At 40.4% G+C, this 14,479-nt stretch overlaps 1 protein-coding gene and 1 long non-coding RNA gene across 3 annotated transcripts; both read left to right on the plus strand.

The window, feature by feature from the left end:
• The first annotated feature begins 48 nt into the window (after positions 1-48).
• LOC135246249 (uncharacterized) lies at positions 49-2,794 on the plus strand. The gene is made up of 3 exons (XR_010327575.1): positions 49-155; positions 1,287-1,333; positions 1,643-2,794. It is a non-coding gene; the product is annotated as an uncharacterized LOC135246249 (long non-coding RNA).
• Positions 2,795-3,950: 1,156 nt separating this feature from the next.
• On the plus strand, positions 3,951-9,998 carry LOC135246248 (uncharacterized). Of its 2 annotated transcripts, none has more exons than XM_064319750.1 (4): positions 3,951-4,911; positions 7,549-7,851; positions 8,291-8,551; positions 9,617-9,998. In XM_064319750.1, the coding sequence occupies exons 1-4, from the start codon at positions 4,845-4,847 to the stop codon at positions 9,988-9,990; spliced, it is 1,005 nt and encodes a 334-aa protein (XP_064175820.1). In that variant the 5' UTR covers positions 3,951-4,844; the 3' UTR covers positions 9,991-9,998. The 2 variants fall into 2 exon arrangements, with proteins under 2 accessions (XP_064175820.1, XP_064175821.1); XM_064319751.1 differs by lacking the exon at positions 3,951-4,911 and adding an exon at positions 5,358-6,489.
• Positions 9,999-14,479: the final 4,481 nt, after the last annotated feature.

The following is a 14,479-nucleotide window of genomic DNA, read 5'->3' on the forward strand; positions in this document are numbered from 1 at the left end:
TATGGATTATACATTTCATACATACTTATATGTTTATATATATATAACATTTTTATATATTTTCTTACTAATAGGAAACCAGGATACCCCTAAAGAGGAGAATGACAGTGAGGAGCTCCAATACTTAATATTTTCCTTGTCCACTCCCAGTCTGGGTAAGTTTGCAGTATTATCTTAATTATAAAATGGCTATGTTACTCTTGTCAGTTTATGAGTTCTCTCCAATGATTGTAATTGGAGCAACATCTTAAGTTTGGGCACACATTATCTTGGGGTGCAAGGGGTGCAAATCTCCATTCTTGGGTGGCTGGTGGTGGATTTTGTTCCAACCAATTATTCTGGCCTAATTTTCTAAACCGCTGTTATCAACAATGCTGTTCACCCCGTTGCTGGACAACAGTAAAATCCTTCTGCTAGAGATACACTATGTTCAATCTACAGCTGTAGCTCCTAGCTTCATCTAAAATTTCAGAGTAAATAAATCATTGAGATGATTAAATCATTACAAGCAGTGCTGAGTAACACTGAAGTCCAGCTGATCCTGTGGCGTCACTGGGTAAGAGATGCACACAGCTGATCCTGGCTGTCATTCTCAGTCCTGGGGACTCACTGTTTATGCTGGTTTTCCTCCCTACCATAATTGTAACTCCGAATAGTAATTATCTGTTAGGTGTTCTTAATAAACAACTTCCTGTCTGCTGAAGGATGACTTAACCTTATAAGGTTACATAATACGTTATGCCAGAAATCGCTATGAGCAATGGTAGCTATAGCTTCAAAATATAAGTGGAGAAAAAGTGTTACATGACCGTGGATAAAGGCCAACCAAGCAAACCTACAATCAGTTATTCTCAATGTGCAGTTTCACTAAGTACTTTTCCATGTGTTCAGTATACTCTATACTGAGATGAGTATCACATCCAAGCAGCTCAACTGTGTGGCCAAAAGATATAGCTGTTTTTGGAGAGGCAGGACTGAGAATAATATTATTTATTATGTTATTATCAGAATTAGGACTGTAATGGTCCACATAATAATTGATTGAGATTGTAGGTGACGTTTATGTGAGTGGTAGCAAGGTGTTGTTACTGCTACTGAATAAATTCAGTTATGAGAGTGATGTCATCATTTTGTGTTGTTGCTGCTACTGAAGAACTTCAGTTAGTAGAGGTCATCATTTTGTGTTGTTACTGCTTGTGAAGAACGTTAGTGACTACAGTAAAGTCATTATTTTGTTATGTAGCCGAATTACTGTTTGATCTTTTCACTGCTGTTTGGTGTTGCAGACCCTCACAGACAACAACGGAGGCAGTTGAACCCCCAGTCTCATTCTGTAAGTATGTTCTCTGGGATACTCAGGAGAACACCATAAGGATTTTCTGTTCATCTGTGTATAATAATGCAGGCACTGCAAATCATATTGATACAACCAACAGTAAACGGTTAAATTTTGTGTATGGATGGTCCACTTTGCTGAAAAATTTGAATCAGTAACAGTCAAAACTCACAGTTAATTCACAAATATTTGGTAAACCAAATAATTTTACCCCACTTGTTTGATGGCCTTGTTCATCAGCCAAAATATATTTTCCATGTTCTAAGTTCATGTTAACAAATATTCTGATATCTCATATTTCTGCAGGAACAAGACGAAAATGATAAAGTGGTCTATGCAAGCATCTGCACAACATAATATGGATAACTACTCAATGATTCAAGTGGATAAATGAAACAAAATACCCACATTTAAAACTTAACATTTCAAGTCTGTTCAGTGCAACACAATTAGGTTTTCCAAGATCTGTTACTACGTGAATATGCACTGTTGCATTCTTTATTGCTAAAGGAAGCTTTTAGTAGTATCTGATAATATTTAGATTTTGACTGTGAACAACACTTGTATTCTGGAAAATATAAACGTTAAGGGTTTTTTCTGTACTTTTTTTTGCAGTTTTTTTCTTTTTCTGTTTGTTAAAAAATGTGCGCTCCGGTTTGTTGACTATTCAATGTATGAACAGCAGGGAGTGATAAAGTTCAACAAATAAGCATATTTATGTACAGGGTAGAAGTGCCAGGCTATGGTGGTGTGCTCTTCAGAGTGCTTTTATCTGTTGTTAAGAAGTATACTTTTTATTTTAAATAATAAAGCAGCTGTGAAAGGAACTGCCTCATTAATTATTATAAGAACCCAAAATAAAACACAGTTAGTGACTGTGCCACCGACAGCACATGCAGTGTTTTCTGGGCCGAATGAACCATCTCCCCCTGGCCTCTGCCTGCAGTTACCATAGTAATCACACTGTCATGGTTCTCTGTTTCTGTCTCTGTTTTTCCTTGTTAGGCCACCAGATGGCGGCACTTCTGTTTTGTGTCCTGCTCGTTCCCCTGTTAATTGTATTATTGCTTTCAATTATTTTATTATTGTTTCTGATTGTGTCTTGTTGTTCCCACCCTGTCCTGGTTTGATTGTTAATTGTGCCCTCCTGTGTCTTGTTGGTTTTTCAGTCTATTTAAGTTCTTTGTCCCCTTGACTCAGGTGCTGGTCCCTTGTGTTTGTTCCTGACTTGTATGTATCATTTCTTATTTCTGACTGTGTTCCTGCCTGCTGTTGAACCTGCCTGTGTTCTGCTGTGTTTCTGTTCCCTGTGTCTGCTTCCTTTTGATTGTTTTGTTTTGAGTTCCTTTACGTGTTTCCAGGTTCTTTTTTTTTAGTTTTCATTTGTTATTGCCCCTCGTGGCCTTTTGTTTGTTCCCGTTCATTTTTTTGTTATGAGTAAAGTTTTTGTTTCATTCACCTTTGAGTCTCATTTTTTACTGTGCGCTTGGGTCCAACCCGTCAAAACCCTGACACACACCTCTATTCCGAAATAGCTTTGATAAAATAGTTTGTACTTGTTTTTTTGAGCCATTTCCAGTGATGTATACCATTTTGAAAGGCTGGACATCAGTAAAAAGGGCTGTGCAGGGCATCAGCCATGGCAATGGTGACTGCCACACACAGAAAAGCAGTGAAAAGACTGTAGCATGCTGCATGCAAACACAACAATGTACAGCAAATGGTAGCCTGCTACATGTAGCAATTAACATGAAAGTCAAATCATGATGAAATAAATAGAAGTACTAGACAAACAGGAAAAACTTAAGTGTGCAGGGTATTGGTCTAAACACTATGCATGCATTGTTGTTTGTTAATTGGTTGTCCTTTAGCCATGACCTAAATGTACTGGCAAAGGAATGATGTGGGACGGAGTGTGGCACAGTGGGTAAGGAACTACGCTTGTAACCGAAAGGTCGCAGGCTCGATTCCCGGGTAAGGACACTGCCGTTGTACCCTTGAGCAAGGTACTTAACCTGCATTGCTTCAGTATATATCCAGCTGTATAAATGGATACAATGTAAAGTGCTATGTAAAAAGTTGTGTAAGTCGCTCTGGATAAGAGCGTCTGCTAAATGCCTGTAATGTAATGTAATGTAATGTGATGGGCAAGTTTGTATGGCGTGATGCAGGGCTGGGAGTGGCTACTGATCGTGTGGCGAACAGACAGGAAAATCAAAAATGTTCTGCTGTTTATTGCCTATAGGACCCAGCAGAATCCTCCAGCAAACAAGAAAAAATGCCAATCTGGCAACCAAACGCTTCTCAGGCAAAATAACAAAACCCAGACGCAACAACTTGCACCCAACACGGTCCATCACACCATTCCCCCTATGCTCTCTCCTTTAGGCCTGAGCACCAGGCCTTTTATTAGGCCCAATTATCAGGTAATAGGCCACAGCTGTAGTGACTACAGTACAGCACTGATGTGTCCATATCTGTTTGTGGGGCTGGTGCTGCCCCCTAGTGGACAGCAGTACCCCAACTCCCTTTCTGGCACCACAGTGGCTAGAGGCAGTGTGGCTAGAACTGTGAGGTGGTTTTCCTTCTTGAGTGCAGTGGGTAGCACTGTCGCCACAGAACAAGAAGGTTGTGGGTTCAAATCTCGGTTTGGTGTGGAGTTTGCATGTTCTCCCCGTGTCCACGTGGGTTTCATCTGGGTACTCCAGTTTCCTCCTACAGTCCAAAGACATGCAGGTAGGCCAGTTGGAGACTCCAAATTGCCCATAGGTATGAGTGTGCGAGTGAAAGGTGTGTGTGCCCGGAGACAGATTGGCGACCTGTCCAGGGTGTATTCCTGCCTCTCGCCCAATGCACGCTGGGATCGGCTCCAGCACCCCCCGTGACCCTGTATAGCGGGTTTAGATAATGGTATAGATAATGGATGGACACATGGCTGCACTTACTACAGTGGTTTCCTCGTTTAGCCAGTTGTGACTTCTTAGGACAGTGATGGCTTTTTGGCTTTCTGTCCAGGCTCTTAAGGGTTTATTTGCACACAGACTCAAAGCATCTCAGTGTGTTTTTGCTTGCTTGCACCCAGCTTGTCTGGAAATGTGTCAGACGAGGTCTTTCCTCTTTGTTAGCCATTTCCTGTAAAGCATACCCCTGTAAAAAGATTAGACACCAGTAAGAAGTGCTGCATAGGGCATCAGCCATGGCAATGGTACTGTTGTGGACCCTGTTGTGGATATCAGGATACTATCGCAGACTTTCAGCTGAGAGTGAGTCCCTCTTTCCACCTATATCATATATTAATTTATTCATTCATATATAAAGCCCATAATAATGGGCCGAATGAACCATTTCCCCTGGCCTCTGCCTGCAGTTACCATAGTAACCACACCTCCATTCCAAAGTAGCTTTGATAGAATAGTTTGTACTTCCTGTTTTTTTGAGCCATTTCCTGTAACGTATACCTCGTAAAAAGACTAGACACCAGTAAGAAGTGCTGCATAGGGCATAAGCCATGGCAATGGTACTGTTGTGGACCCTGTTGTGGATATCAGGATACTGTCACAGACATTCAGCTGAGGGTGAGTCCCTCTTTCCACCTATATCATATATTAATTCATTCATTCATTTATTCATATATAAAGCTCATAAAAATGGGCCAAATGAACCATTTCCCCCTGGCCTCTGCCTGCAGTTACCACAGTAATCACACCTCTAGTCCAAAATAGCTTTGATAAAATAGTTTGTACTTACAGTTTTTTTGAGCCATTTCCTGTGATGTATATCATGTTAAAAGGCTGGACACCAGAAAAAAGGGCTGTGCAGGGCATCAGCCATGGAAAAGCAGAGAAAAGACTGTAGCATGCTGCATGCAAACACAACAATGTACAGCACAAGGTAGCCTGCTACATGTAGCAATTAACATGAAAGTCAAATCATGATGAAATAAATAGAAGTACTAGACAAACAGGAAAAACTTAAGTATGCAGGTTATTGGTCTAAACACCATCCATGCATTGTTGGTTGTCCTTTAGCCATGACCTAAGTGTACTAGCACAGGAGTGACGTGATGGGCAAGTTTGTATGGTGTGATGCAGGGCTGGGAGTGGCTACTGATCATGTGGTGAACAGACAGGAAAATCAAAAATGTTCTGCTGTTTATTGCCTATAGGACCCAGCAGAATCCTCCAGCAAACAAGAAAAAATACCAATCTGGCAACCAAACGCTTCTCAGGCAAAATAATAACAAAACTCAGATGCAACAATTTACACCCAACACAGTCCATCACACCATTCCCCCTAAGCTCTCTCCTTTAGGCCTGAGCACCAGGCCTTTTATTAGGCCCAATTATCAGGTAATTGGCCACAGCTGTAGAGACTACAATACAGCACTGATGTGTCCATATCTGTGTGTGGGGCTGGTGCTGCCCCCTAGTGGACAGCAGCACCCCAACTCCCTTCCTGGCACCACAGTGGCTAGTGGCAGTGTGGCTAGAACTGTGAGGTGCTTTTCCTTCCTGAGTGCAGTGGGTTCAAATCTCAGCTTGGTGTAGAGTTTGCATGTTATCCCCATGTCCACGTGGGTTTCATCTGGGTACTCCAGTTTCCTCCTACAGTCCAAAGACATGCAGGTAGGCTAGTTGGAGATTCCAAATTGCCCAAAGGTATGAATGTGCGAGTGAAAGGTGTGTGTGCCCGGAGACAGATTGGCGACCTGTCCAGGGTGTATTCCTGCCTCTCGCCCAATGCACGCTGGGATCGGCTCCAGCACCCCCCGTGACCCTGTATAGCGGGTTTAGATAATGGTATAGATAATGGATGGACACATGACTGCACTTATTACACTGTTTTCCTCGTTTAACCAGTTGTGACTTCTTAGGACAGTGATGGCTTTTTGGCTTTCTGTCCAGGCTCTTAAGGGTTTATTTGCACACAGACTCAATGCATCTCAGTGTGGTTTTGCTTTCTTGCACCCAGCTTGTCAGGCAATGTGTCAGATGAGGAACTTCCTCCATGTTCAGCCATTTCCTGTTAAGTATACCCCTGTAAAAAGACTTGACACCAGTAAGAAGGGCTGCATAGAGCATCAGCCATGGTAATGGTACAGTTGTGGACCCTGTTGTGGATATCAGGATACTGTCATCTACTTTCTGCTGAGGGTGAGTCCCTCTTTCTGCCTCAATCATATATTAATTAATTTATTAATTTATTAATATATAAAACTCATTAAAATGCATCAAAATGTACAAGAATAACAGAACCTCACAATGGATAAACTGTCAATTCTCTGTACTATAGAAAAGTAAAGTATGATACAGTCACATAGCAGAACATAGAAGAAGACAGTCTTACTATAAAAGGAGTGTCACAGAAACTGCTACTACTATATACATTGGTTCAGACTTTTTTTTCTGTTTTTAGTAACTATAATACAGTCACATACTGTAGCAGGACATAGAAAAACCTACAGTATAAAAATGCATACATTTATATAAAAAGTCTTATTTATAGCAGAAACACTATCACACAGACTGCTACTACTATGTTAAATGATCCAGGCTCCTTTTTCTTTTTTTGTATGTTTGTTTTCAGTTTAAAATTCGAGAGGAGGCAAAAGTTTCAATGTTTCAGCGTACTACCTTTATCAATGAAAGTCCCTCATATTCCAATGCCAAGCAGTTACACATGATGATAGTTAATGATAGTGTGATTGATAATCTTATTAAAGCAGTATACATGCTGTAATATATGCAAATTCAAGACATAGTATCCTAACTTTATCATTAAGCCAGATTTACAATCACTCCATACACTATCTACAACAATCCATGTCTTTCAGTGGTAAAATTCAGAACCAACATTATAGAACTAAATTCTTCGATAGGTAATGCAAACGTTTTAATTGTTTGTCCTTCACAGTAGGCTACCAGTGTGAAAGATACTTGCAATTACACCTTGGCAAAAGTATTTGCAGACTTGGACTAAGGACTATAACGGTACAACATCTTCCATTGTTGAGTAAAATATAGCTGAAATTTCATTACACTATAGGGATTACATTTTAATCTCTATTTATAAATTGTATATCTCCAGACTAACCTGGTTACATTGAGTTATCTTTAATGAACTAACTGAAATTTCCCTCCATACTGAAAAGCAACATTATCATGTTTTGTGCTTAGTTAGATCTCTGTATTTGGTATGTTCTCTTTCTGCAGTGTTGGTAGAGTACAAACACTTCCTTTCTGGGGAGGGACAGGGGGTCTCTCTACAAGCCCCTGCTGAGACCAGCGGGACAGAATTCATCTGGGAGTGGACGTCACATGATGGAAGCTACGCAAACGCTCGGATAGTAACTATACCTTCCGACGGGAAGGTTAAATGGAATTTGTCTATTAATAGACAAGGGAAGTATGACATTGTTCTGCAACCAAAGTTACAAAATGCAGGAATTTTTACTTTCATTCAAACTAAACCAGAGAAAGTAAACTTGTCCCAATTTGAAGTGTTCGCTGTAAAAGGTAAATTCAGGTTTTGATGCATTTTATAAATTATATTAATAATAAGATGAGACAGTATCTCTTTCATACTATGTGCAAAAATATATAACACAAAGTTCAAGTTATGTCTTGTATTTTATTTCAAAAAAGTTTAATCTGAAATTAGATTTAACTAATATGCATGTAAAGCTGCACAGTAAAAATGTTAAGTGTTAAATAACCACTTAGAGAGTGAAGAATTGTCCATTTCTGAGTACATAGCACAAAAACCAAGGTGGAAAATTTCATTCCACGGTTATGTTTTCTCTTCCACCTCTCCATAAAATTCCCAACAATTCCCAGACCTGGAGGGATGTATATTTCTTTAAATTTGATGGCATGTTTTTAGATGTAACCCACACAATGATTTGATGAAAAGGTTCACAAGGTTCTCTAAATCAATTGCTCTTTGCTCCTGCAGTGAAACCATCTCACTGGTCCAGTGTAAAAGAAGGTCCTGATGTGAACATGAGCTGTGAAGTATCACACCTTCCAGATTCAGCTACACTGGACTGGGAAAGGGACAGAGAACCTACTGCTAACACAACGCTGATCTACAACAACACTGCCCACATCATCATCCACAGTGCTGACCGATACAGTGCGGGAACGTATAACTGCACACTCAGATGGAACGGAGCACTTATTTTCAGCATTTCCAGGACACTTCAAGTTGAAAGTGGTATGTTACTATGGATACCTGTTTTCACTAGAGAATTTACAAAAGCATCCTGAGCTTTAACCTTTTTTCATAAACAACCCTGTGACTGTGAAGCACTTCATTCTTTAAGAGCAAAAATAAATCCAAGTAATATTGGCATAGTCATCTTAAGACTCCAGTACAATAGATGCGTGATTGCAGATTATTCTAAATAGGAAAGCTTTTCGGAAGTACTTTTCACAGTTTAACACAGTTTAAAAATCAGGGCTGTCAAAGGTTTAACACATTTTTCAAAACTACAATTTTTGCGTGTCAGACTATCAAGTCAACGTTCACAAAAACTGTTTGGGTGAGTGTTTGTGGACTGCATGCCAAGGCTGCATATGAGACGTGTTCCTTTGACTCAGCTAATGTGAGCTGTAGGCTGGGGAGTGAAAACAAGCAGGCTGGAGACACCACGTGTTAGAGATTGAGCGGCTGTATAGTAATGGGGGATTCAGAATTAGGGTGGGAATTGGATATGCTCAGCCCCATGTTTGGTGGCAAATTATTTTTGAAGGATAAAAAAAAATAATGTATTTTAAATTCTGAATAAAATGTACATGTATTAATTTTTAAACATTTTAATGCTGAAATTTCTACAAACAAGGCATGTCTGTTTCCATCTGAGACAATGGTAGTGCACAACAACCAGAATGGAGTAAATAAGGGACAAAATTTAAAGTAGAGGCTACCATACAGTAGGAATGTCTCACCCATTAAATACAAATGACAGTTACTGTTGATGCTAATACACTGTGATTTTCTCTTTTAAGAAAAAAACTATAAAATATACTTACTGTATAGGCCATGTATGTTTTGATCACACTAAAGATTCATAATAGCTCCCTATAATAGATTTCATGGTGGGAGGTGGGGTACGTATTGTAGGCTATTCTGTAATGAGGTCTGAGTTCTCCTGTTCCACCCACTCTGTGTGAGTTCATTTACTTTAGCATGTTTTTCTATTTGTTGCTCACTACCTGTAGCAGTAGCATATGTGCTGACTGTGCAGACAGACATTCTAACCACAGCTTTATTCCTCAGGTACACGTGGCACACGGCACACTCTGTACAGAGGGAGTTTGAACAGCAGTGAGGTGGTGCTAATCTGCCGTTCTCAGAACTCATACGGAACAGCGTATTGGCAACGGGCGCCATTGTCTGGAACAAATACAATCCGTGTGGCCTCAGCTGATAGATACAAGAATGCTTCGATTTCCACGGAGGTAGATAAAGCGAGATTCTCAACTGAGGGCTATGATGGATCTAATTTCCCTCTGAGAATCTCACCAGTGAAGTTTGGAGACAGCGGAATGTACTTCTGTTACTGTGAACACTACCTGATGGCCTCAGTAACTCTGGTAACTGTTCAGGGTAAGTCTGCACTTCAGGTTTCTATAATTTACAAGAGTGAATAAATAATAGAAAACTTAAACATGACGCTAATTAAGGTAGCTTTATTTCTTGCACTTTTTACAATATTGTGTCATATAATGTAACTAGCAGTTACAGGGCTACACAGTTAACCAAATCAGTAAGTGCTGATTCCAAGTAATATAAGGTTGTGACCTTCAGAAACTCCATGACTAATAATGGATGCATCTGAATAAAAAAAATTCTGAAAATAAACAAATAAATAAAAATCCATGTGCATGTGCTCTCCAGTCTCGCAGTGCCCCTGGTGGCCTGTCCAGGAATCTGTCAGTTGTGCTGAACTGTGAGATATCACAGGTGATCGCTCTGTGACCCTGGCCTGGCTCCGGATGAAGGGGGCAGGGGGAGCTCGTAAAACAGGAGGTCCTGACTGAGGGCACCCAAAAAAGATGCTCAGTCTCACCCTGCCCATTCTGAGCACAGACCAGCTGCATTGGGTCTGTGCGGTGTTCACAGAGAGCATGCTGAGAGCACAGGTCCCCCTGCACCTCACACTGCCAGCACTCATCACTGAGCCTGAAGAGCCAAAGCCAGGTACTATCCTCTACCCACAGGCACAGGTTTCATCACAACTGTGGGGAGGCACTACACTACCTTGTCTCTATAGTAAAATTTAAAGTCTCACAGCATACAAGCAGTCTAACAATCAATCTATAAGAAACCATTGTGGGTGACATGTCTCTCTGTCTCTTCCCAAAACTATGCATATGCCTCCAATCACACCTATGTGAGCTCACTTGAAGGGATAGTTCACATATTTTTAACCCATGTCCACTGAGTTTCTCACCACAAATTATGTAATAAATCGGGGTACATGTTGGGCTCAAGCCCTCCGAATTTGAGTACACGTAAAAAATGTGAACTATCCCTTTAAGGCTTAAATAAACTCAACAAAAGATACAAATGTCTTAAGATCTTAAGATACAGAAGTTTCAATAAGAGAACAATCTGAATTGAATCTGAAAACGGATTACATCAGACACATTGAATCTGAGAGCAGACTACATCAGACACATTGAATCTGAGAGCAGACTACATCAGACACATTGAATCTGATAACAGACTACATCAGACACATTGAATCTGAGAGCAGACTACATCAGACACATTGAATCTGATAACAGGCTACATCAGACACATTGAATCTGATAACAGGCTACATCAGACTCAGTAACCATATGTTCTCTCTCACACAGGATGGAGCACTGAGACAGTGGTCAGGGTGGTGATTGTAGTGCTGGCCACCCTGGGGATGCTAAAGGTTCTTATGTGGTACTGCAGGAGACGCCCAGCAAGTAAGCAGACTAGCACTGGGACACAATAGCCAAGTGCTATTGTGCTATTTTTCAGTTTTGAATGAAGACAGGGGCCCCTGATACTAAAACCAACTGTTAAAAGTATCAATCTACACAGGAACTTACACACCAAGATCAAAATAAGCACCTTCAAAAAGGCAGAGATCGGAAAGACGAACTTTGTCTCGTGTCCAGTTTGATGTTTGTTGCTATACCTAGTATTTATGAGTAATTAACAGAAATAACCAGTCTGCATCTTCGCTTCTGAAAGATTCTCTGACTCCATGTTTTTATACAAAAGTCTTCAATTTAAGTAAATATATATATTATATATACGATATTATATATATATATATTTCATTATATTAATATAAATATATTTTTTATTTTTTATTTTTTATTTGTATTGCGCTTTTTACAAAGGGCATTGTCACAGAGCACCTTTACAGAGATATGGGCCTGAACCCTAACGTCTGTATATTACTACAGGTACATCTGCTGCTCCTGAAAAAAAATGCAGAAAAAAACATTTTATTTTAGATTGCTTTCAATTCATATAGTTTTTGTATCCTTTCTATAATTGTTTTTAATGTTTGGTATCTGTATAATTCCTGGTTGTTTTAACTCTTTATTCTTGATGCTTTTGTCAGTTTATTTTCTCTTGGTTGGAAATAGCTCCGCATACCACTATCAAAATAAAGCATCTTACTCATTTTCTGTCTGTTTTTCTGCTACGCTTTTGTTTTGTGAAATGAACTGCAAACAGAAATATCCAGACATTAATATCATTCGCTCAATGGCCAAAAGTATGTGGACATCTGACTTCCATTTTCTCATCCAAAATTGTGCACATTAATATGAAGTTGGTCCACCCTTTGCTGCTATAACATCCTCTACTCTTCTGGGAAGGCTTTATACTAGATGTTGGAGCATTGCTGCAGGGATTTGCTTCCATTCAGCCAGAAGAGCATGAATGAAGTCGGGCACTGATTGGGCGATTGGGCCTGGTTCGCAGTTGGCTTTCCAATTGATCTAAAAGGTGTTGGGTGGGGTTGATGTCAGGGCTCTGTGCAGGCCAGTCAAGTTCTTCCACACCGTTCTCTACAAAACCATTTCTATATGGACCTCAGTGTGTGCCTGGGAGCATTGTCATGCTGAAACAGGAAAGGGCCTTCCCCAAACCGTTGGGGAAACATGGAATCGTCTAGAATGTGATTGTATGCTGGGGCCTAGCCCGAACCATGAAAACCAAACTCCGGAGTGTCCAGATACTTTTGGTCATGTAGTGTATCGGACGGAGTGTAGGACGGAGTGTGGCACAGTGGGTAAGGAACTGCGCTGTAACCGAAAGTCGGTAAGGACACTGCCGTGTACTTGAGCAAGGTACTTACCTGCATTGCTTCAGTTATATATCCAGCTGTATAAATGGATACAATGTAAATGCTATGTAAAAGTTGTGTAAGTCGCTCTGAAAGAGGTCTGCTAAATGCCTGTAATGTAATGTAATGTATCATAGAAAACCATCCTGCATGAGTGAAAATGTTACAATGGCATTACTCAGTTCTCAATAACTCACCAGCAAAACACAGTAATATAGTAATATACTGTACCGCTGTCTATTTGTGATTCAAGGACGGATGTCAAAATAACATATCATAGGAATCCTGGGTCCTCCGCTGATTGACAGTGTGACTCACCAATAACATGTTAGAGGACCACCATCAACTTCCAAAGGGCCAAGATTAAAACTGCTGAGTGGAAGAAACAGGCTTAACAGAAATACCATTGCATGGGAATGTTTGAACCCAATAGTGATATGTAATGGGGTGCTGCTGCCCAAAAACAATGAGACACTGTTAGTGATTCTGTACCAGACGAGAATCACAGCGAGTTAACACTGCACTCTATGTGCCTTACATACATCTCTTTGATCTTCACTTCATATCACAATCCAACTGAAATATAATTAAAATAAGACCAGATCAAATCCTAGTATATGGCTGGACCTAACACACTTCATCTAGCCGACCAATGGTGTAATGTCATCACTCAAGATACCAATGGGGTAACTTGATCACTCACTCAGTCACAGACATGCCCGTTTGTAGGGCTGGCCCCGCTGTTGCGGTCCAGCCAAAAATGTTACATTTGGACTAAACAATTAGGCAACCAAAAGGTACTAAAGTTTTTGTTTTTTTTTGTCTTATTTGTGAACATTTCACTCCCAATAAATATTAAAATACTGTATCAAGTTTGGGAACAAATAAATGACCATTTATAACCTGAACTAAAGGTGTTAAATGCCACAAGACACTACTGACATATCCAGAAGTTTGTGCAGAATGTTCCAGAATACAGCTGTGACAAGTTCAGTGTGTAGCTGAAGGGTGAACCAGCGCATTTTGTAAGTACAAAGTCCCACGGTTTATTAAAAAATGTGAATGCAGAGTCTCTAAAGCGCTTTTCCTTTCTGAAACAGTGCAGTCCCCACCTTACTGCGGACCTGGATGAGCTATTAGTAGATTTCCCTTTAACGGGTGTAAGATCACAAATATGTGACTAGAATGTTCATCACTGAACAGCCTAGTGATGATGTAATGATCACCTCTGGCAGTTGAAAGCAATGGAGTTTTTATTTATTTATTTATTTTACAAAGGTAGTGAGAACAGGAGGACCTGACTATTTAGAATTGTATAAACAAGACACATGACTGCAATTTTCTCAGTATTTTCCCATCTCAGCCTGTTGTGATTTCTTAGGACATAGCAGTGGTGACGGCCATTTGGCCTTCTGTCCAAACTCTTAAGGGTTTATTTGCACACAGACTCAAGGCATCTCAGTGTGGTTTTGCTTGCTTGCACCCAGCTTGTCAGGCTGTTTATTGCCTATAGGACCCAGCAGAATCCTCCAGCAAACAAGAAAAAATGCCAATCTGGCAACCAAACCCTTCTCAGGTAAAATAATAACAAAACTCAGATCCATCAATTTACACCCAACACAGTCCATCACACCACTCCCCCTAAGCTCTCTCCTTAGGCCTGAGCACCAGGCCTTTTATTAGATCAGGTAATAGGCCACAGCTGTAGTGACTACAATACAGAACAGCTGTGTCTATACCTGTGTGTGGGGCTGGTGCTGCCCCTTAGTGGACAGCAGCACAGCAACTCCCTTCCTGGC

The sequence above is a fragment of the Anguilla rostrata genome, unplaced genomic scaffold (genome assembly GCF_018555375.3).
Source record: "Anguilla rostrata isolate EN2019 unplaced genomic scaffold, ASM1855537v3 scaf0090, whole genome shotgun sequence".
Lineage (NCBI taxonomy): Eukaryota > Metazoa > Chordata > Actinopteri > Anguilliformes > Anguillidae > Anguilla > Anguilla rostrata.

What these genes read in the sequence shown, in the direction of transcription:
- LOC135246248 (XM_064319750.1), top strand. Translation starts at nt 4,845, where the DNA reads ATGGCAATGGTACTGTTGTGGACCCTGTTGTGGATATCAGGATACTGT. An exon ending in TGAAGTGTTCGCTGTAAAAG is followed by an intron (nt 7,852 to 8,290) that starts GTAAATTCAGGT and finishes TTGCTCCTGCAG; the next exon opens with TGAAACCATCTCACTGGTCC. An exon ending in GACACTTCAAGTTGAAAGTG is followed by an intron (nt 8,552 to 9,616) that starts GTATGTTACTAT and finishes TTTATTCCTCAG; the next exon opens with GTACACGTGGCACACGGCAC.